The sequence below is a fragment of the Uloborus diversus genome, chromosome 8 (genome assembly GCF_026930045.1).
Source record: "Uloborus diversus isolate 005 chromosome 8, Udiv.v.3.1, whole genome shotgun sequence".
NCBI classification, from domain to species: Eukaryota; Metazoa; Arthropoda; class Arachnida; order Araneae; family Uloboridae; genus Uloborus; species Uloborus diversus.
In genome coordinates this window covers 91026386-91047832 of record NC_072738.1, presented here as the reverse complement: position 1 = coordinate 91047832, position 21447 = coordinate 91026386, and the positions used below count along the sequence as shown (strand labels likewise).

Below are 21447 nucleotides of genomic sequence, written 5' to 3'. Positions count from 1 at the left end.
TATTTTAGCCACCGTGCTGTTAGGGTAATCCTTCTTCTAACGGAGTTCATGTGATCCAAACAGTAGGAGTATAACTTTCCAGTTGTTCATGTAATGAGCCAAAACAATAAATCACTTTCGCGGCATGCATCAAAAACAGAGAAAGGGATACGATTAACGTGAAAAATCAACGTAAATAAAGCACAAATTCTCATGAAATTGCAGCATATAGCTATTTCAAGGCTACGATGGAGCATCTTCATCAGTGCAAAAAAATCACCACAGAACCAGAAGTTCGTGAGAGAACATTTCTCTCTCTTTTAAAACCTCACTGATGCTTTAAAGAACAGTTCTCTCACGACTTTCTGGTCATATGGTGAGTTTTTTGTACTGATTAAGAGGCTCCATTGTAACCTTGAAATAGCTATATGCTGTACTTTCTGGAGAACTTGCACTTCCTTTGCGTTGGTTTTTCACATTAATCATATTGTAGCACACAGCTTACAATCTAAAAACAACAATTTCAAAAATTCAAAGTACTCAAATTTAAACATATCGCGAGTCAAAATGACTCCGACTACGTGGTATTCAAATTTGAGACATTCAAATACACATCAAATACTCAAATCAACATGTGTGCTCATTTTTGAGGTATTGGTGCTCATTTTTGATTATGTAATAATTTCAAAACTGAGTATTATGTACTCATTTCTGAGTATGAAGTAATTCAGCACACTATTTGAAAACATGGGTGAAACAAAATTATTTGGAACAAACAGTTTCAAGAAAATTTGAAAGCATGAATGTACTCATTTTTGAGAACTTCATTTTTCTCAGTGTATTTGACAATTTCTCATTTAGGGAAAGGGACTGCTCATTAGGTCATACCTGACTCCCTGAATGCTGTGTAGACGATCTCGAACTTCCCATCGAGCGCGTCGTTGTGGGCAAAGTATCGGACGTAGACCCGATTCCCATCCGACTTCTGTGGTTCGGTGGCCGTGCCGCAGAACTGTGCCATGCGCGTGTCGTCGCTCAGCTCCTGCTCGTAGATGTCGATGAAGTTCAGATCGCAGTTGTTCGGGTGCTTTAGCTCGTACTTCTGGAAATTCACGTACATCTGGCGAGAAGAGATTCACTGGATTAGGAAGGAGATTTCTCAACCTCAACATTATATGAGGTGCTGAGAAGCAAAGGGATGTAAGTGGACATTTTGAAGTTTTAGTAAAACGCGTTTAAAGATATCATCCTAGGTAGGCTTTCATTGAATTTTTTTTCTAAATCATGCTGTATACCAGCACCTACCAGGGCTACTAGTGCCATCTCTTGCCCCAAGACAGAGGAGAGGTTCACCTACCATGTGTACTGGTTATCTCCAAATTTTAATTTTTTCCACTTACATCCCTCTGCTTCTCACTGCCTTATATGATCTCCAAACAAAGTGCATTGAAACCATTACATGGGTGAAAGTTGCAAAAATTCCCAAGAAGGAGAGTTTCGAAGTAGAAAGGGGACTTATGGTGGTTCAAAAATACATGTAAAAAAAAAGTTTCTCCTAGATATCAGGACACTTCTCAATATTTTTAAACTTGCGGATAATAATATACAGGAAGAATTTTAGCTTCCTATTTCAACTGAAAGAGGGTGCTCAACCCCATCCCCCAAACTTCATACGCATGGGTAGGGGGATTAAAAAAAATACATTGAACTGAAAAATATACATGAAAAATATAAATTGAAATAAAAATATCTAATTGTCTCACTTTGATCAAGAGTAATTTGTTTTTATCATTGGATAACGAATAGTGGTTCTTTGTTGCAATTATACAAATCAAATAAAAATACCCATTCTCTGAATTTTATCCATACTTTAACTCATTTAGATTATTTATTGCTTTGTAACTTGTATTTTGTTCCGTCTTACTCCGTTTCAAACTGAAAACTTTCATCTATGAACCGTTATTTAGTAGACACTGCCGACACAAAATCCCTAGTAGCACAACGTATCTCTGCGAGTCACAGCTGTCACCAGTCACTAAGTGACGATTGTCCAATTCTGATGTCTCACAGAAGTAACGCTATGGCGCATTTGTGATAGTGATATGTTACTTACCTGCAAGAATCAATTTCTGACCAGTCACGTTGGGTTACTTTGAAGAAGGTACTGCAACGCCACTTTGCGATATCGCTCCGAACTGTCAACAACCGTACTGGTTACTGCAATCTGTTGCTGACTTTACAGTGACAATCAAGCGATGAAAACACTTATGTGGTCGTCACGAAATTATTACACGCAGAATGCAAATAGAGTTTTAGTCACTGTGACACAAACTTCTTGGTGACAGGACATGTCCAGTCAATAGTCAATGCTATGTTTCATTGTCTAGCTCCGAATATTTGGTATTGCTGCAAGAGGGTAAATACGAAATAGTCTACTTCACATACGAGTTGAAGAACCAGTATATCATACTTCTGCACAGACCATTTATTTATGATTTTTATAGATCGAGCCAGTTCCATCTAGCGCTTTCCATGTCGCTTCTTTTTATCAACTTTTATTGTACTAGCTCTCTCTTGGGTAAGTTGATGGGACAAAGTTTGTAATTGTTGCCAAAAGCAAAAATGAATAATAGCAATTACAAACTTAATTGCTGAAGATATTAGTAAATTAATTTCAAGGTTGAAAAGCAAGCACAGATTAGTGGGATAGGGGCATTTGGAACCTAGCGAATAATACCGGTTTCCTTTTCCTAGATTCACTTCATCCCTTTAACAGCTTTTTTTTTTTCACCATATCCTTGTTTTACCTATTCGTTTCCACCCCCCAAACTCATTGTTAACCTTATTCCTTTTTTAATATCGTTCTACAAGAATTATACCTACTTTTTTGCATTAAGTCTTATGACTGACATATAGCAGAGGGAAATGGCAGGTTTTGCCTCTGTACCGGGTTGTGTGAGTAAAGGCAATGACTTTTACCACCGAAGCGCCTTTAACACACTGAAATTATTTTAATGCTTCAGTGAATGTCAAATGTGACTTAAGATGTAGGAGGGAAACTTGACCATGTTACAGGGTGAGAAAGGTCAACACTAGAGACGTTTGACAAACTGGTCGTATAAGGACATTACAAAATAAATACCTTGGTACAGCAAAATAACAGTAGGAAAAATTGTGAACTTCTAGGTGTAAAGTCATCCGAGAAGACTTTACATACAGAAGCTCACATTTGAAAAACGGGTTACTTGAAAACCTGAAACGCGTTTGCATTATGGTGCTAATTTATGCTACAACAATTTTATAACAGTTTTATAACAAAGCAATAAGTTTTCCTTAATATTAATTCGACTATTAGATATAAGGGCAGTTTTCAACAATGGCATGAATATCCCTTTTGCCCAGCACCCCGAGTAAAGTGGATTCGGTACTAGGGCAAAGCGAACAACTACATTATTTCTCATGGAATTAAACATTAAAAATAAAATAACCATCGAAAAGTAAAGGAACATATCCAAAAAACGTTTCTTTACAACAATACTAAGTATTGTAGACTACAATAATTGTAACTACAATTTGTAATTATTACAAACAAAGAAATTGAGTTTAAAAATAAAAAAAATTAAAAATTAATTTCAATTGTGACATCTGGAATTCAAGTTATGTTTTTCGCAATCACGAGTGTGTGTGAAGGCGTGTTTTGTGTCTGTGTGCAGGCATGAGTGTATGTGTGTGTGTATGTGTGTGTAGGTGTGGGTATGTGTAGGTGTGTGAGTATGTGTGTGTGTATGTGTAGGGTGTGTGTGTGTGTGTGGGTGGATGTGTATTTATGTGTGTATGTGTATAGGATAGGATATGGACGCAACCTAGAGACTGTTTTCGCTAGAGGAGCATCATCGGGAGGGGCCGGTCGACGGTGGTGCTGCAGAGGGAGGCAAGGAAAATAAAATCATAGGAATTTAAAACAGTCAAATGAGAACAATAAGCAATGTGATTGCTCAATAAACATCGAAAATTAAACGAACATACTATGAAAAACATTTTTGCTACAAAACGAAACGAATTATTGCAGTTATAATTATAACAAACAAAGAAATTAAACTTAAAAAAAATCAACATCCAAAATTATTGGAGCATATTAAAAAAAAATATTTTTCTGCTACAATACTAATCATTGTAGTTATTACAAACGAAATCATCACCGTTTTCAAATGCTGAAGAATCTTCATAATACCACTGAGTACAAATACGACATTGTATCCAGTTTTCCGTTGGCTGATCATCTTTTTCAATGTACATTTCATCACAGAAAATGCACCTTACATCATCATATTTCTTTACTTCCTTCTTCTTATTATTCTCTTTTGCAGTCTTATGTTTTGTTGATTTAACAGTCTTTTTGCCAGTAGTCTTTTAAATCTTCTGAGAAGCTTTAGTCGAAATATCTCCTAGTCCAATGACTTCATGTCAGTCTTTATTGTTTTTTTTTTTCAAATTATTGTTTCTTATCTTCCTTCCATGGAGTAGGGGAGACCGGGGCAAGATGACTATGTTAACAATTTTCGTTGTTTATTAATTTATTTTTAAGGATGGTAAAATTAATTTTACATGAGCTTTTACAATAGTCCTTTGCAGCATTAAATATATTACTATTTAATTTTTAAGATAAAAATAATAAAGGATATTTTTACTTTCTCATAACCTTAACAAATCGTCATCTTTCCCCAATACTGGGGCAAGATGACTTTGACGTTGGGGCAAGATGACAACATTGAAAAACATAGGCTTGGACATAGTTTATGATTTGAATATGTTATCTAGTTTAACAGATGATAACTGTGTTTTTACATCTTACAAAGTATCAAATTAAGCGTAATACATTGCAGAGTAATGTTGAAGTATTAAGTTGTGCAGCTAACAATGGGCACAAATAAAAATTGCCGTTGTCACAATTGGAAAATTCCTCATGCCACCACTCTTGGCTTTTACAGCACTGGATCCATTCATCTGTTGGATAGTCACAATATTCCTCTGGACAAGCAGGGCATATTATAACACCATCCTTTGAAGTTGATGCAACTGGATTGCTTGGCACAAATAGGGAAGTTTTCGATTTTTCAATTTTATTTTTATATGATAGAGTAACATGTATGAACATCATAGGTGAAAAGATTTTTGCGATACTAAGTAGTTTTTTTTTAAATTAATTTTTAAAGTTCAAGCGCTTGTGACGTCAAATGGCATAGGAAGTGACGTCATGCGCTCTTCCGATAGGGGAGAAGCCGAAGGTCACGCATTCGACTTCGAAGACGAAACGTAAAAGGTTTATCTCCTCGCATTTAACTCCTCGCGTTTCTGGAACATTAAACCTCTCATCCTCTCGGAAATATTCGAATATCATCATTGATGTTACATGAGAAAGATTATTTAGATAGTGCTTTAACGAATCCGGTCTCCATAGTGTGTTCAAAAGAATTATTGAATACACTATGAAAAATAAAAATATTGAAAAATAAGAATATCAGCGCGCTCAAAATGTCCTTGGCGAAAACAAGGGATCTTCGGCGGAAGGCTGCCCATTCGCGCCCTGTGACGTAGGCGCGTGACAATACAGAATTGCGCACTTTTGCGCGTAGATTTTTAAAAATTCATTAAAAATCAACCACGGTGTTTTAAAATTCGGCGATGGTGAATTTTTTTAGTTTTGAGGGTCAATTAACAATATCCAATAGCCAAAATATGAACATTTAATAGGTTGCAACTTCCCTATTGCCATAAGTTCTGCTTCGTCTGGAGGGTATATATGTTGGTTCTCTACTATCAAGGTCTGAATATTAGCAATATTATTCTCAGTTTCATCGTCATCTTGCCCCGCGTTTTGGCCCGTCATCGTGCCCCGGACTGCCTGTTTGAACGGATTCGTCTCTATTGCCATAAAGAACGGCGATTAATTGGCATATATTCATGGTAATAGGTAGTATTTAAACTAAGTTACTCATAAATACTAAAGAAACACGAGAAATCTTATCTGTATCTATAGCAGAGCTTATTTACATATGCATAAAAGTTATATCGTGGCATCTATAAACAATAACACCTTCAGAACGAACACAAATATGGCGATTTCAGCGTCTCTATACTATTTCTGAGTGAACAGCGGATAGGAGAGCCAGTGGTATCCAGTTGATGCTGTTACCTTCTGGAAAACAGAAAATCAAGGTATTCGTCATCTTGCCCGGCTCGTCATCTTGCCCCGGTCTCCCCTACTTGTCAGGAGTGTAGATCTTTGTAGCTTCCGTTTACGTGTTGTTATTGGTTTAGCAGGCTGAGGAATAGGTCGTTAAACTGAAGGATTATAGTAGTTCTTAGAACATCCAGGTTTGGGCGAGGCGGCGGGAACATCATTGCCTTGGACTTTTTTTGTAGTTTTAGATTCAATGGGGGTATAGGGACGGTCTTCAATGGTAACACTGTGTTAAGATCTTAAAATTGAAGGACTTTCAGGTCCGGATGAAGTGACTTGTCACGACAGGGCAAAGTGAATACAGAATCCACTTTGCCCTTCAGATACATTTTTACGCTTATCTCAAATTACTAAAAAACCAAAACATCTAAACTCGTCGTCTGCGGATTAGGGGTGCGACATTGATGTCGATGTTTTGCAAACATCGATGTTTTTGTTAAAACATCGATATTTTTAACATCGATGTTTTATTTTCGATGTTTTTGGAACATCGATGTTTTGGGTTCGATGTTCTTTCGATGTTGATGATTTTGTATTTTAGTTGAAAATTGTAATAAAATTTTTTACAGAGAAGCGACATCGATTGAAAAACATTAATGATTCCAAACATCGATTTTCAAGGTATGAAAAAAAAAAAAAAAACCCCGATGGTATCTGTAAATTGACCCAAAAGCATTGAACTCTCGGAAACATCTACATCACCTAAATTTGAAAAATGTAGGAGCTGAGGTCCTGTCAGTTACTATGCAAAATAAGCTCAAACATGGATGCCAACTGCTCCGCAAAAATTGCGAAACTCCTGAGCTCTGCAAAAAAGTTATTTTGCTCCGAATTTCCCGGCCGAGCGTTTTCAAGCATGACATAGTGCTAAAAGCTGTTTTTTATTTTTATGCTAGTGTTTAAAATGATTATCAAAGCTCAAAAACAGTGTAAGACAAGTGGTTTTCGTTTTTTTAATTGAATTTTATGCCAAATGCGGAGCTGCTCCGCCAAATTTCAAAATGCTTCTTAAAACCACCACATATGCTTCTCAAATTGTTTCTCCAAGGTTGACTCAGAATCCTCATTGCTTGGAAAGTAAGCATAGAAAAATTCAAAGGAAGTAAATTCGCTGCTGCCGGTGTTTAGATTATCTGAATTTTCCCAAAACTATTTAAGCTTCAACGGAGTATAAAATGAATGCATTCAAAATAAACATGGGATTTTTTTTCAATGTAACATAAGCATAGACGGTGACAGGAAAGCTTCCTCTGGTCTGATTTGTTTATTTTTTCTGTTGACTTTCAAAATGTGGTGTTGTACGTAAGTGTTGGAGAATATATGCATATAATTTAATATTGGCTTTACTTAGAAATTTCTGAAAAAAATAGCTATAATTAAATGAATTGACGCAATGCCAAAAAAATTTACTGATCCACTAAGAAACATTAGCTAGAGATTATCATATATTTAAGTCTGTAGTGTTGTGCACTTAAAAATAATATGTTGTATATTGATAAAAATATCGATGTTTTGAGTCGATGTATCAATACCATCGATGTTTTAATTTCGAACATCGATGTTTTGCCATCGATGTCGCACCTCTACTGCGGATATTTAAAAGCTACATAGTCATGCATCAAATCCTACTCATAAAAAAGAACCTGCCACAAATAGTAGCATAGTTATATACAAAACCCTTATATCTGTAAAATAATATTGTTTTCCCAAAAACACACTCTGTCTGCTCACTGGCACCACGCGACACGAACTCGTTGGAACCAAACAGCCAACAGGTGATCTTTGCTATGACAACGCGGCTGCCGGCCAACCAACAATTTGGGAGTTACAGCCAATCTTCGCTTTGCCCGGGGTATTCACTTTACCCGAGTTTCTCCTACTATATCACAGCTACGTTTTAAAATTTTTCTTAAGAGTATCTTTTATTAGCTGAGATTGTTGTACAAAATCATGAAAGGTTGAGAGCAAAAAAGAGGTCGTTTGAACAAAGATGCAACAACACAATGTGTTTGCATAGATAAAGCGTGTTCGAAGTAGAAACTGAAAAAAGTAATGGAAAAAATAAAACACGGACTTCTAGAATACAGGATTGCATAAAAGAATGTCCCGGTTTTAAAAATTTATTTTTTATAAACTATTACACTAACCACTATAAACGATACATAAAAATGAAGTTAAACTTTTGAACGTAAGTAACTACTTAAACGCACACGTTCCGCATTAGCGCAACCAGAAATATCTTCCGGAAGGGGTTTTTTTGTCACAACAGTCTTTACACATGCATTATCTACTGTTTTAGGATTGGCAACAATTTAAAAATCAAGACCTCTAGAACCACCCCCCCCCCATAAGCTAACTAACCCTCTTCGCTGCACCCCTGATGTTCCGCAACGCTGGATTGGCTGTGCAGGTGATGATGATTTACCCTTTATGCGTTAGCCAGCCAGATCCCCAAACCTAACCACATGTGATTTTTTTTAATGATTTTTCGTCAAAGACAGTGTTTATACACCACCATTGCCTACAGCAATGCAAGAATTGAAAGATCACATATGTATAGCATTACGAAAAATTGACAGTGAATCACTCCAAAATCTATGTTATAGATATGTATTGTGTGTCGCGTTACGAAAGGCACACTAACATTTGTGTGTGGAAAAAAAAACTCAGTTTATTTATATCTTTATGTATTATTTATAGTGCTAAGCATATAATAGTTTATGAAACATAAATTTTTAAAACCGGGATATTCTTTTATGCTAACCCTGTATTTTATTCGGTTTTGCGTCACCATACCAACTGCAGAATGAAACAATATCACAATATTTTGATTTAGAAGTGTATCTATAAGTTAAGTGGATATTTTATTCGGAAAAATGACTTCCTCTTTCGAGTCAAGTTTACAAAACCTTAGATACTGGCACAGCACGAAGGCAAAGAAGAGTATTTGGTTGCTCAAATGTTTTACGAAATAATTTTCATAATTTAACCTCGAAGGGACCCAACATGCTTATTCTTTTCTTGCGAACAATTTTATTAAATTTTATGGAGCTTAGGAGTAGGTAACTTTCCGTTTCGGTTTCCACAATCTCCCTTCGTTTTCTACATATTTTCCTAAATCCTAATTTAATAAGAAAAGGAATGCTCCAGGATCCGGTTTATCCTTTAAGGCTTATCGAGGCAGAACCCACATGCAGCTCAACTCCGTCGAAATCGGGAGCATCGATATTCGATGTCTATTCAGATACTCCAACTCTTTATTGTTTGCAAATCTCCCTCCCCCGCTGGCCACGCCCCCCGGGATTCCTATCGCCGAGGAGGGGGAGGGGCCAAGCCGAAAATGCGGACGGGAATTTGCAGACCGTCTGGCATCGCTCCAAAGGGGGATCAATACGTCTGCAGCTGGCGTATGAAAGCCCTTTTATCTACCACTTTACAGGGCGCAATTAGGCTTACCATTGGCGCCCCCGTTTGAGAGTGTAACGGTTCCTTCATTAGGGTGCTTCCAATCGGTTGCCACACTGCCGCAAAATTAGTTTTTTTGTTCCTCTGGAGCTGGAGAACTTGCATTCAGCCACATATTATACAGAAAATAATACAATATGCTTAAATGATGTTATAGTTTTTTTTTTCAAACCGTGTAAATGAGATTCGAGCTATAAATAAATTCATCATTATAGCTTCAAACCCAGGAATTTGCTAACGATTAACTGTAATATTAAAAAATGTGTGTTTTCATTTTTTCTTAAGGTAGAGAGAGAGAGAGAGAGAGTTTCAAATATTTTTTATGTATGAATTCGAAAAGTTGGAAAGAGAGCTTTCGAGGCAAATCTTGAGCTCGTCCGAATGTTGTTCCTAATTTAACTCTAGAATTTCCCATAAGTTTGGTAAAAAAAACATAAATGAATAGAAGAAATTGAAGGAATATTTAAATTAAAGCAGCAATTATTTTAAAAAAGATCTCTTTATAGATTTTCTGTTGAATTTTAAAGTAAGCATAAACAATCTTTTCTTTTTTTGACACTTGCTGCTACTTGTTGGAGGGGAAAATTACTTTGTGTTCCGATTTACTATACAATTTTAAAAAGCTGAATATCTATGTGTCGCTTCATATTATATATTTGAGCGGACTTTATTTGTGTTGACTTTAAAAAGTTAAAGCAAAACAAATCAACGGTCTGGATTTGTGTTATAAATCCGCAGTACAATTTCAAATATTTTAAACGCTTACAAAAAACAATAAAAGAAGAATTTATACACTTGAGAAGGTTTTGTTTATAATGCAGTCTTTCAAGAAATCAAGGTAATTAAAATTTGTGTTACAAATTTACAAATTCATGCCGAAATTACAATGCCCCCTCTCAATTAATGCTCATTGCCCCTCTACACTACAGGTTGACTGGCACCTATCCTTCCCTCCTTTCTTCCTTGAAAAACCATAACTTGGCGCTGGCGGACATTGAGATTGTTAAAAATATAAAAACCTAATTTTAATTTGAAGTAAAATGTACGCAATAAAGCTATTTTATCCAATCACTCTAAAACTAACAAATAAGGAGCTGATGTGCGTACCACTTGACTTCTTTTTACGCAAATATAATGATAATAGTGCCTTGGAGTATGCAAAGCAACACTTTAAATATTTTCACTCCTAGTTTGTAGTGGACTGGTGCGAAAAAGCGTTTTACAGGGATTAATTTTCCCAATATCGGCAATTTTAACATGATTTAATTGATGCCAGTAGAGCCAAACTAAAAAGATTCGAAAAATTGTCACCAAGTTGGGGATATATTGCCAAGTTGGCGACAAAACTTGGCGATAGATTGCCATATGTTCGCCAAATTATAACATCACTTGAGTTAACATTGAAATTGAACACCGATTTTCCCCATAAAGGTGAAAAACACTCCTTTTGGAACATCCGAATGCAACCAAAAGGGGAGGTGCACATCTAGACCAAACTAAATTTCTACATACTGAATTTCAACGTTTTACGCCATTCCGTTTTTGAGCTATGCGAGATACGTACGCGCATAAGATATCAACTCGTGGTAACTAATTCGGGGATCGTCAAAATGGATATTTCGGGGGGTTTTAGATGCAAATGCACAACGCACATACGGTGAGGCCAAAAAAACAGCTCAACACTCCTTCGGGGTTGAGCAAAATGGAAATTTAGGCCGATATTTGAGTGAAATATTTTTTCAATGAATACAACATATTTCCTTAACTATGTAAAAGGAAGTAAAAACTTGCAAGCTGTAGCCATTACGAAACTTTCCACGATGGGGTTTTGAACAGTAAAGTAACAAGAGCTCTGACGTGTGCGGAGATTCTCTAAGTGAATAAAAATCGCACTGAAGATAACGAAGATGTTCAGAGCTTTCAAATGGTACTGGTTGATAGAGCTGGGACACTAACAAAACAAAATGTCTCTAAGGAGATAGCTGCTTTAACAGAAACATGTTCCACCATTGAAACAAGAAGTGTGATTAGATTTTTGAGTTGGTAGGCATTGGATCATCCTCCTTATAGTCCCAACCTTGCACCAAGCGACTTCCTTCTCTTTGGACCTTAAAAAACATTTGGGAGGGGGAGGTCAGCAGTTCAAACCGATGATTTGGTTCAGCAAGCGATCTTGATGTGGTTTCACATTCTTGAAAATGATTCCTCCATTCCGAACCTTAAGTCAAAACGGTCCGTTAGTATAGTAGGTACGTCCTTCCAAGCAGTAATTCTGAGCCACTCTTCTAGCCCTCCCCCCACACCGAGCAGATTCCGCAGTAGCAGTTACAAAATAAATAAATAAATAAATAAATATATAAATAAAATAATAAAATAAAAAAAAAATAAAAAAATCAATATTTGAAATAAGTTAAAATTACGAAAAAGTTGGGGATACAACTGAGTGCTTTTAGAAATATTTAAAAGGGAAACTATTGCATTGTTTTCAGAATGGTTTCGATGATATTTCAGATTGTTTAATTTTGAGCCTAATTATCAAAGAACTAAATTTGTCATAACATAAAATTGCAAAGTTACAAAAAAAAAGTCTACTGCGGTGTTTTTCAACCGGTGTGCCGCGACAAGGTCCTTAGTGTACCGAAGTATTTTCGGAATTGTAGACTAAGGAAGAACACCTGTTTTACTTGCGCAAGAAATCATACATAAGGTACCTAGTTTCATCTATTGTGTTTTGCTAGTTTCATTAAATTAATACATTTATTTTACCAACATGTAAAGAAATCGTACGGCGAACGATAGGTTCCGATGCAATGAATGAAGTGGTCAAAGTGCTTATTCCAGATGATGTTATCAGACGACTAATAAGTGACATGACGGAGGACATTAAAAACAGTCCGCTTCTTAAAACTGGGGTTAAGCGCCTTTGGACGTACATTGGTTGTTAGTAAAAAGAATATACTTAAAAATTTCGGATCACGTGATCTATGAGCTGTTACTGTTACCATTATTCTTAGCATTGACACTTTTCAAGAACAACAAAATATCATACCTAGATCCTCGACTAAAAAACTTCCTGTAGCTCTTATCATAGAGCTGAATAAAAAGAGTCACTTTCCTTCCTGACAGGCATAACTTTCTCAGTCGTGTTAAGTGAAAGTTTGGGACTTCCTGGTCATAAGAACCACTAAAACTCATGATGAATTTGAATTCAATTTGTAAAGAAACTGAAATATTTAAAAGATTAAATGTTGAATCCATATGGAAATGCTGTTACTTTTGTTTTCCTTCTTTGCTTCGATTGGTGAACGTTTAAAACATTGCCCATGTTGAGATATGAAATTTGGTTCAGTGTGCCGCAAGAATCGAGCTAACTATCAAGTGTACCGTAAAGTAAAAAAGGTTGAGAAGCACTGGTCTACTGGATAATAAACATGTTACGTGTGTTCAGTAAGTTACCGCCTTATAGCCAGGGCTAAGGCAGAAATACATGAAATACACCGTCAGCTCAGTCAATTGACTGAGCTGGCGGTGTATTTCATGTATGTTACGTGTGTTTTTTTTTATATCGTTAGATCGTCACTAATACCATCAAAAGAAACTGTTGTAAACAAGAAAAACACTTTGTGCTACAGTGAAACCTGTTTAAGTTGACCACTTGCGGTGCAGTACTGTGGTGGTCAACTTATAAAGGGTGGAAGTTATTATTTTTATTTTTTTGTCATTTCTTGCATCATATTTTCATTTTTTGACTAATTGACACTTACTCTTTCTGTTTAACTCACTCTTATTATTTAACATTACTTTGAAACAATAATTAAAAATGTTATTCAAATTTTTTTTTGTTTTTTCCCCTTGTATTTACTATATTAGATACTAGTTTTAGAAATTCCATATGTGTCTGCTAATTTTCTGTAGCTTTCTCCCTTTTCAATTAATTTTAATATTTCATACTTTTTATCAATCTCAAGTTCAACTAACTTTCTTTTTAAAGACATTTTATGTAAAACTTATAACACAATTAGCAACAAGCTGTACTCTCCTAGTTCATAAAGGCAGCTGAAAATGAAAGTGTCATATCTCTTAATGCCTTGCACCGGAAATAAGTAACTTTACTCTTTAGCACAATTCCTGTGCTGCCACAAAACATTCCAACTGGAAGAAAATACTTCGCACTTTTCTACTAACACTTGTTTTCATTGAAAAGCGAATAAAAAGGCTACCTCAAATAGAACAACAAAAGAAAAACAAGTTTGGAGAATAAAGAGCAGTATATGCTGATGTTTTATTTAATTGATAAAATGCTAGTCTGGCATCAAAGCATTAAAATTATTCTTTGAATGCTATAAAAAAATAATTTGCTTAATTAAGTTAAAAAAATAATCAAGTGGTCAACTTACAAAGGTTTTTTCAGAATACGCCAAACCGAATTTGGTGTACATTAGTGGTCAAGATAGACAGGTGGTCATGTTACAGAGGTTTTCCATTATTATATAAGATAGGACTGATTCCGCTCCCGACAAAAGTAGTCAACATAGGCAGGTGGTCAACTTTACAGGTTTTACTGTATTAAATTAAAACAGGCACAACTACATTATTTAAAAAAATAAATATAAATAATACTAAGAAGCACTAAGAAATACTTGGCAACCTAAATCCTCATTGTATTATGATTGAAGTACTTTATTTGAATATATCTTTTAACTATAAGACTCTTTCCGTACTTACATTTAGACAGCTAAATAAATAACTCTAACATTAAGAGTGCGCCATCTATTGGAAAACTCACTCACCCTTTAATGCACCAGCATCTTAACAAGTCACAACAATTACATCTTTCCGCTGCTCTTGATCAATTACCTTCTTAAAGAGAGAATTAACTTTTTTTTTATCTTTGTGTCACTTTCCCTTTTTTCAATAGATAATTTCTTGGAAACATTTTTTTTTGAAATCATCATTGCGTTTCTGTATATTAATCACTTTAAATAAATTTGTTTCTTGTGATAATTCTTTTTAGATTCACGAAATTTTCCGCATAACTAAATTAACACTTTGAAATTTTATATAATTTAATTAGTTTCGAATAAAAGCGTTAGTGATTTGTTTCCAATCACGACTAATATGGAACTACTTAACATCATCTAGGCTAGGGGTTCTCAATATTTCAAACCCAGTGCCCTCCTTAGAAAACCGACTCGAAGCTACGCCCCCTCCCACTACCGTATGGGGTCAGTACAAGAAGAAGTAGTACAGTTGGAGAGTCTTAATTTTAGGGTTGCCTTCAAAAGTTTGCTTCAAAATAGTTGCTTTAGTAGCCTGAAATTAAAAAAATAGTTGCCTAAATAGTCCTTTTAAAGGAAGAGTTAAATTACATTTTGAGTCCGTAAAGTTGCTTTACCAATATTTTTTAAAAATTTGCTAGCTCAAAAAACACATCCCGTGACTCAACCACACAATAAAACATCTTAAAAAATGACTACACTTAGTAGATACAAAAAATTCAAAACTCAATTTCTCAGATTTAATATTTGTTTCAACATTTACTTAGTTAATTTTTAGCATTTTTCAATGGAATTACTGCTTTAAAAAATGTAAGTTATCTTTTCACCTCTTTTATGAGTGTCACGAAGTGCAAGGAAATTTTAATTAAGGAACTCTTATTAAGTGAATAGTAAATTAAACATGCTTACTCTGGTTTTAAAACATAATGGAGTTATAAATCGATTTTGTGTGTGATCGAGTTTGTGTTGATGACAAAATTCAAAACTTAAGACATTTCTACTTCTTTTGTCAACAACAAAATTGAACATTGTTTCTTTTTTTCCCCTACTGTTTTTCCCCTTTCTTGTAACTTCTCTAAAACTTCTATCATCCTTTTTGCTACTTTAATACCAGACAAATCATTCTCCTCGATAGCTGACTTTAGTCATTGGTTTGCTAATTTTAATAGAGAATCTGGAGACTCTTGATGCAGTTTCATACTAATAATGCAGTTTCGCACCGAAGAGAGCCCAGGTGACTACATCTAATGGGAAACTGGGCGTGAAAATTATCTGCGCCATTGACATCCACGCCTTAGTGGTGGCACATGAAAATCTGGATGCCGTATCGGGAGATCGCACTACGTCTGCAAAAAGGCTAAACAGCCTAACGCAGCCGCATCAGGAGAAAAAGAATGAAAATGTAAAATGAGTACAAATAAGATCAAATTTTACAAAGACTCTCTTTGGATGTTGAAAACGTTAGCGAACGTTTTGTAACATACAAGAACATAGAAGAAAAATATGTTCTCTTTAAAAATACTAGGATGAGAAATTAATCTCATCAACACCGCTATTTAATCAACAATGAGTTAAAAACATCAAAGAAATTAAATTAAAAAAAAAAAACACTACATGGTTCGAGCATTTTATGTTCAGCATGTATTTTTATTTTTGAATTACAAATAGAGTTTGGAGAAATAGTACCTATTTGAAATTCCAAACGGTGTGTATCAAAGGATGGAAGATTTTGGTTTAAATTATTCCTGCTCCAAGAGTCCCTATTTTTCTATATGCCATTTTTCAATTCCCTCAGACAAGTTCATTTTTATTCTATTGAGAGTGACCCGCTTTATTTTCCACAGCGGTGAAAACAAAATTACCATTTCAATGAGATCTGTATTATTTTTACTTCATTATTATTCAGCAATCAAAGCGGAAACATTTTATGCATTATTTCGTTGCTCTTAATGTAGTCGTCTTAGAAGATTGTTTTGTTTAATTGTTTGTTTCTGAATCTGTTTTCAGGTTGAAGAAGCAAATGTTGCTGTTTTTACTTTCAGCTAATGTGAATGATCTGTGGCTGAAGTGACTTTAAATCGAATATATTTTTTAATGCTATTTTGTGTAATAATTTTAGAGTTGCTTAGAATTTTTACTTCTTTTGATGTCTTATTAATCGAAGAAAGTATTGGATTCATGAAAGTAGATTAAAATACCTTAACCTACTCACGGCAGAATCTACAACATCATCTAGTGTAACATAAAAAATAATCTAGCATGATTTTTATATTTGAGCTTTTCTATCCTTATAGACCGTGACAATCACTGAAACTCATGGCAACAAAGAGGGCGCTATAGAGAACCCCTGTTTCCTCTAAGTTGCCATTGATTGGTGGATGCAGGGGTTCCCTGCGTGCCTCTTGCGGACAAATTGGGCGACGTCAAATCAAAAATAAACAAACTTTGAAACGTTGACATTCGCAACTCCAGAGCTCGAATACGCTACAGTGTGGTGATTAATAATACTAAAGGAAAAGGTAAAACATTCCATTCCAGGTTTTTTTTTCGAGTAAATTACAGGCTTCAGACAGTTTGTGGTGTAGTGTAATTTCAAAAGAATAGAAAAGAAAACTTCCCACAAACGCGATGAAAAATTACTGCCATTCACTAAGCGTCAAAGCAAGTTATAAGTTACGGGGCATGTGTTTGTTTTACCTTTTTCATCCGCCATTAGACGTTGACTGCAGCGCCCGCTATAATTTATTGGAGTTGCGAATTTATTGGTGAATGCATGAGCTGCATCGGTTTAACACAGAAAAGTCATTAATTGTCAAGCTCCGTTAAGCGTCAGCGCCATCTAGTGGAGCCATGTTTGAGCATATGTGTTACTTATACTTAAAGTTGAGCAAGAATGTATAGTATCGGAATTAATAATTTTTAACACTACTCAAGCTCTCCCACAATCAATATTGTTTTTTGGAACAGAATGCGGAGCACAACTCAATTCTTTACATTGAAGCAAAAAGACAAATAGGACATTCGAAGAAAAAAAAAGATAAACTTTTCTCTTCATTCTTTTTTATGAAAATACGAAATGAACTTCCGTTGAAAATGAAATATCCACAAAACATTTTCTGGCTGTCGGACTTTTGATTATGCTCAAAGATTTTCCAAATTCCATTTCCTAAGTGACATTCCCTTACAGGCATCCCCTCTAGAGTGCATCATTTTATCCTTTTTGGTTTCCTTCTTTTCCCCGAAAACAAGAAATTTGACGAACTCGCCTTCACGCATGAAAAGAAATAATGTCTTTATTTTTATTGGAGATTCCGCCATTGATTTTGCCGGTTTGTTCAGTTTAGGTTTTTATGTTTTTTATTTTGTTGAGTTTGGAGATATCTTGAACATGACGTGCGGGTATTTACTTTATCTTCGAGTGATTACTTAGAATCTGAAAACTTGCTGAGCTTTAGTTTAACGGTAAATAACTGCGAAAGTTTTTTTTTTTTTTACCATTCCAGTGAAATATTTACATCAGTTATTGGAATGAAGCATATTTAGGTAGTTTTTGCATTTCCCGCGGTTCATCCAGGTTCGTTTATTCAAAATTTTCCAGGTGGCAAAAGATCAGCACAGCGTAAGAATGGAACAAGAGCTCATTTCTTGACTGTAAGGATGGAAGTGGTTTTGGCCAGTACTGTTTGGCTAGTGCAATTGGTCTAGCTCTATTGCCAAGCGCACAATTTAGTTAAAAAGTACTATAGAGAGAGAGAGACAGATTTTGATTCTTGAAGCAGAGATCCTAGCATGGCCTCATTAGATGGCGCTGACGCTTAACGGGCCTTGACAAATTGTAGATAAGCCTTCAAAAGAAAATCCATTGTTGATCACGGTCATTGTTCAACAATAATTTTAATAAAATGTATCTTAAATTTTAAAAGCAATAGAATATGACTTCCACTCACATACATTGATGTTCGGTATAGATTAGCGGGATTAGACTATTCCAGTTCAACTAAAACTAAAAAAAAACTAAAAAAAAACTAAAAATTAAAAATACATTAAAGAAAATTAATTTGAATTTTTACATTTTTAATTCAAATTACGTTTTTTGCAATCACGAGTTACGACAGGACCCTACTCATTGGAGTTATTATTTCTAGAAACGGCTTCTGTCCCTTCAAGCCTGCCCCTCCTCTTGGGCGGTTACTTGTGTGTAGTTGTATATGTGTTGGCTTGTGTGTGCGCGTAAACCTGTGTGAATACACGTTGGCGAGTATGTGTGTAAAGGTACGTGTGTGTGTATGTGTGTACGAGCGTGCATGTGTGTAGGACATGGACGCCATCGACCAGGAGAAGCGGATTGCTCAGGACCGGAGGAGCCATGCCTGCACAGAACGGTGGAGGTTGAAAAAGGAACCAAACATCAAGGACGGTCAAATGAAAACAATTAGCAATCGTGATTGCTCAATAAAATAATAGGTTAAAAAACTAAAAAAACACGCTTTTGTAGCAACATGAACTAAAAAGTGAAAAATAATCTTTGGATGTTAAGTATGATGAAATAATTGACCAAACAATTAACTTTAATGTAAAACAGAAATTTTTAAAAAATACTAAGCACTTTTCATAATGCACTCAAAAGGACAAAAAAACTTTCCTGGGTCATCAAGAAAAATTAGAGTATTCCTGTAGTTTTAAATGATTCCAAGAAATTGACAACTGCAAACAAAGAAAAGTGCGGCTCAAGTGATGTAAAGAATTCCTTATCATTATCTAGCTTTCAATCCATTGAAAACTACAGGAATACTTGAATTGTTCTTGCTGACCCAGGAGAGTTATTTTGTCCTTTTGAGTGCATTATAAAAAGTGCTTATTATTTAAAAAAAATTCTGTTATTTTATTCTTTTTAGTTTAAATGTACTTCAGAAATAAAATAATGTTACCATCACGAAACTTCACCTTATTTTTTTTCATTTAAATGCTCCATACTAAAAGAAAGAAAAAGCTAACGTGCTCGAAACTTTAAGCAATTGGCACTAAAAACTAATCCATGTTCCTCTCTGGGATTTATTTGTGTGCTAATTCATTTAAATATTAAAGGTTTCCCCAAACTAATTTATGTTCCACAACATACAAGTTAGTCCCGTGATCGATCATTGACGTAGGTGAGGATAAAAATAATACGAGAGCAATGCAGCGTACATGCTTGCTTCAGAGAAGCCTTGATTCAAAATTTTCATTATGATTACTATTAACATTACTGTTGCAAGGCAATAAAATTTGTAACAATGGGTTTTATATTCAAACGTTTAATAGGGAAATTACATGAATTTACTGTTTTTCATCCTAACCGAAATAATCCTTTTATATTAGAGTATTAATTTTTCAGCGTTAAGTTGTACCTTAAGATTAAGTAAATCATTTAATGAAATCCCAAAATCATCTCTAGGTGGTCTTTTGCTGAGATATAAGCAAAAGCAGGGCTCAGATTACTCCGTGACAATCAGGCCAAGTATAATATAAGTGCTTAATAAGAAGCGTTGGGGACTTCATATAAGTTGTCTTAAATTTATTCCGTTTGTTGTCCTTGCAAAAATGTAAATAGACAGCTCCCCGTGGTTTTTTTAAAAATATTGTTCAATCATATTTAACATCCAAAGATTATTTTTTACTTTTTAGTTCATGTTGATACAAAAGTGTGTTTTTTAAGTTTTTTAAACTTTTTTTTAATTATTATTATTAAAGAATATTTTTCTTACTTTACATTATCTTACTACTATTAATATGTGAAAGTTTGTAAGGATGTTTGTTACTCTTTCCCGCAAAAACTATTAAATGGATTTTAATGAAACTTTACAATAACCTTACTACTGTTACATATTAGAAAATCACCTGTAAATGTATGACGGGTGAAAATTGCTTCTACATTTGAACGAAGCAATTGCCTGTTTGGTGATATTTTGATCGTTGAAATTTTAACCCTAACTCCAGTGGATTAACTCTGAGCTCCAGTAGATAGCGTTCATTGTTGACCACTTTTTCGTTTCTTCATTCCCCTGAAATGACACCAGTTACCAGATCCAGCTCAGCCTTGTCACAATAAAGCCTTTCACTGCATGTTAAACATTACCAAAATATATTATCAAATTATCATGCCGCGGCGCGAGTTTCATTGTTACGGACATCAGGAGCGTTACTCGCTCATTGTCTATTATATATATGAGGATGTAAAATTTTGTAAGGATGTTTGTTACCCTTTCACGCAAAAACTAGTGAGTGGATTTTAATGAAACTTTACAATAATACAGCTTATACATCAGAATAACACATCGAGTAGTTTCTGTCCCGTTATGGGGGGGGGGGGGGCAAAACTCCCATAGGAGGGCATTAAAACACAATTTTTCCATTAATTCTCTCATATAGGGGTGAAAAATTACTTGCGCTTATTGACATTATATGTCCATCGAAAGCTCTGATTTTTCTGCTGAAGATGGCATCCATTCGAAATTTTTAAGTAAAATTTAGTGCATCATCTCAACTATGTCGATAGCTAGAACTTTTTAAACTGTCGTTTTTCTAACTCTTTTTACTTAAAACCGGCAGTAAAAAGAATTTTTTTTTTTTTGGTTTAATATGCAGATTTAAAATGTACAAGGTGACTTTTTTTCATTTCTACCAATAATTTGAAGCAAAATAATTGCTGGCAAGTGTTTTTTTTTTTCACCAAAAAAGGCATTGTGACTAACGTAACATTTTTGCAACCCTGAGAAAACAATGCTTATGTTACAATTCAAATTTTTCTGAAAGTTACGCAGACCTTTTAAAATTGGCTGATATATTTGTAAAAATTAAACAGTCTATTTGAAAAAATATAATACAGTTTTATCAAAGCTGAATCTTTTTTGGCCCTTTAAGGTACTTTTACGAAAGTGTGTGTTACTAACATAATCATCGAATAACAAGAAATGCATTGCATACATGTAAAAATTTTTGTAATTA

At 34.8% G+C, this 21447-nt stretch overlaps 1 protein-coding gene across 1 annotated transcript in view; it reads right to left on the bottom strand.

The window, feature by feature from the left end:
• LOC129228480 (neuropilin and tolloid-like protein 2) overlaps positions 1–21447 on the bottom strand; it is a 145690-nt gene that overhangs the window by 8705 nt on the left and 115538 nt on the right. Inside the window, exon 6 of the mRNA XM_054863160.1 lies at positions 868–1099. Coding sequence (XP_054719135.1) covers positions 868–1099 — 232 coding nt within the window. The remainder of the gene's footprint in view (positions 1–867; positions 1100–21447) is intronic.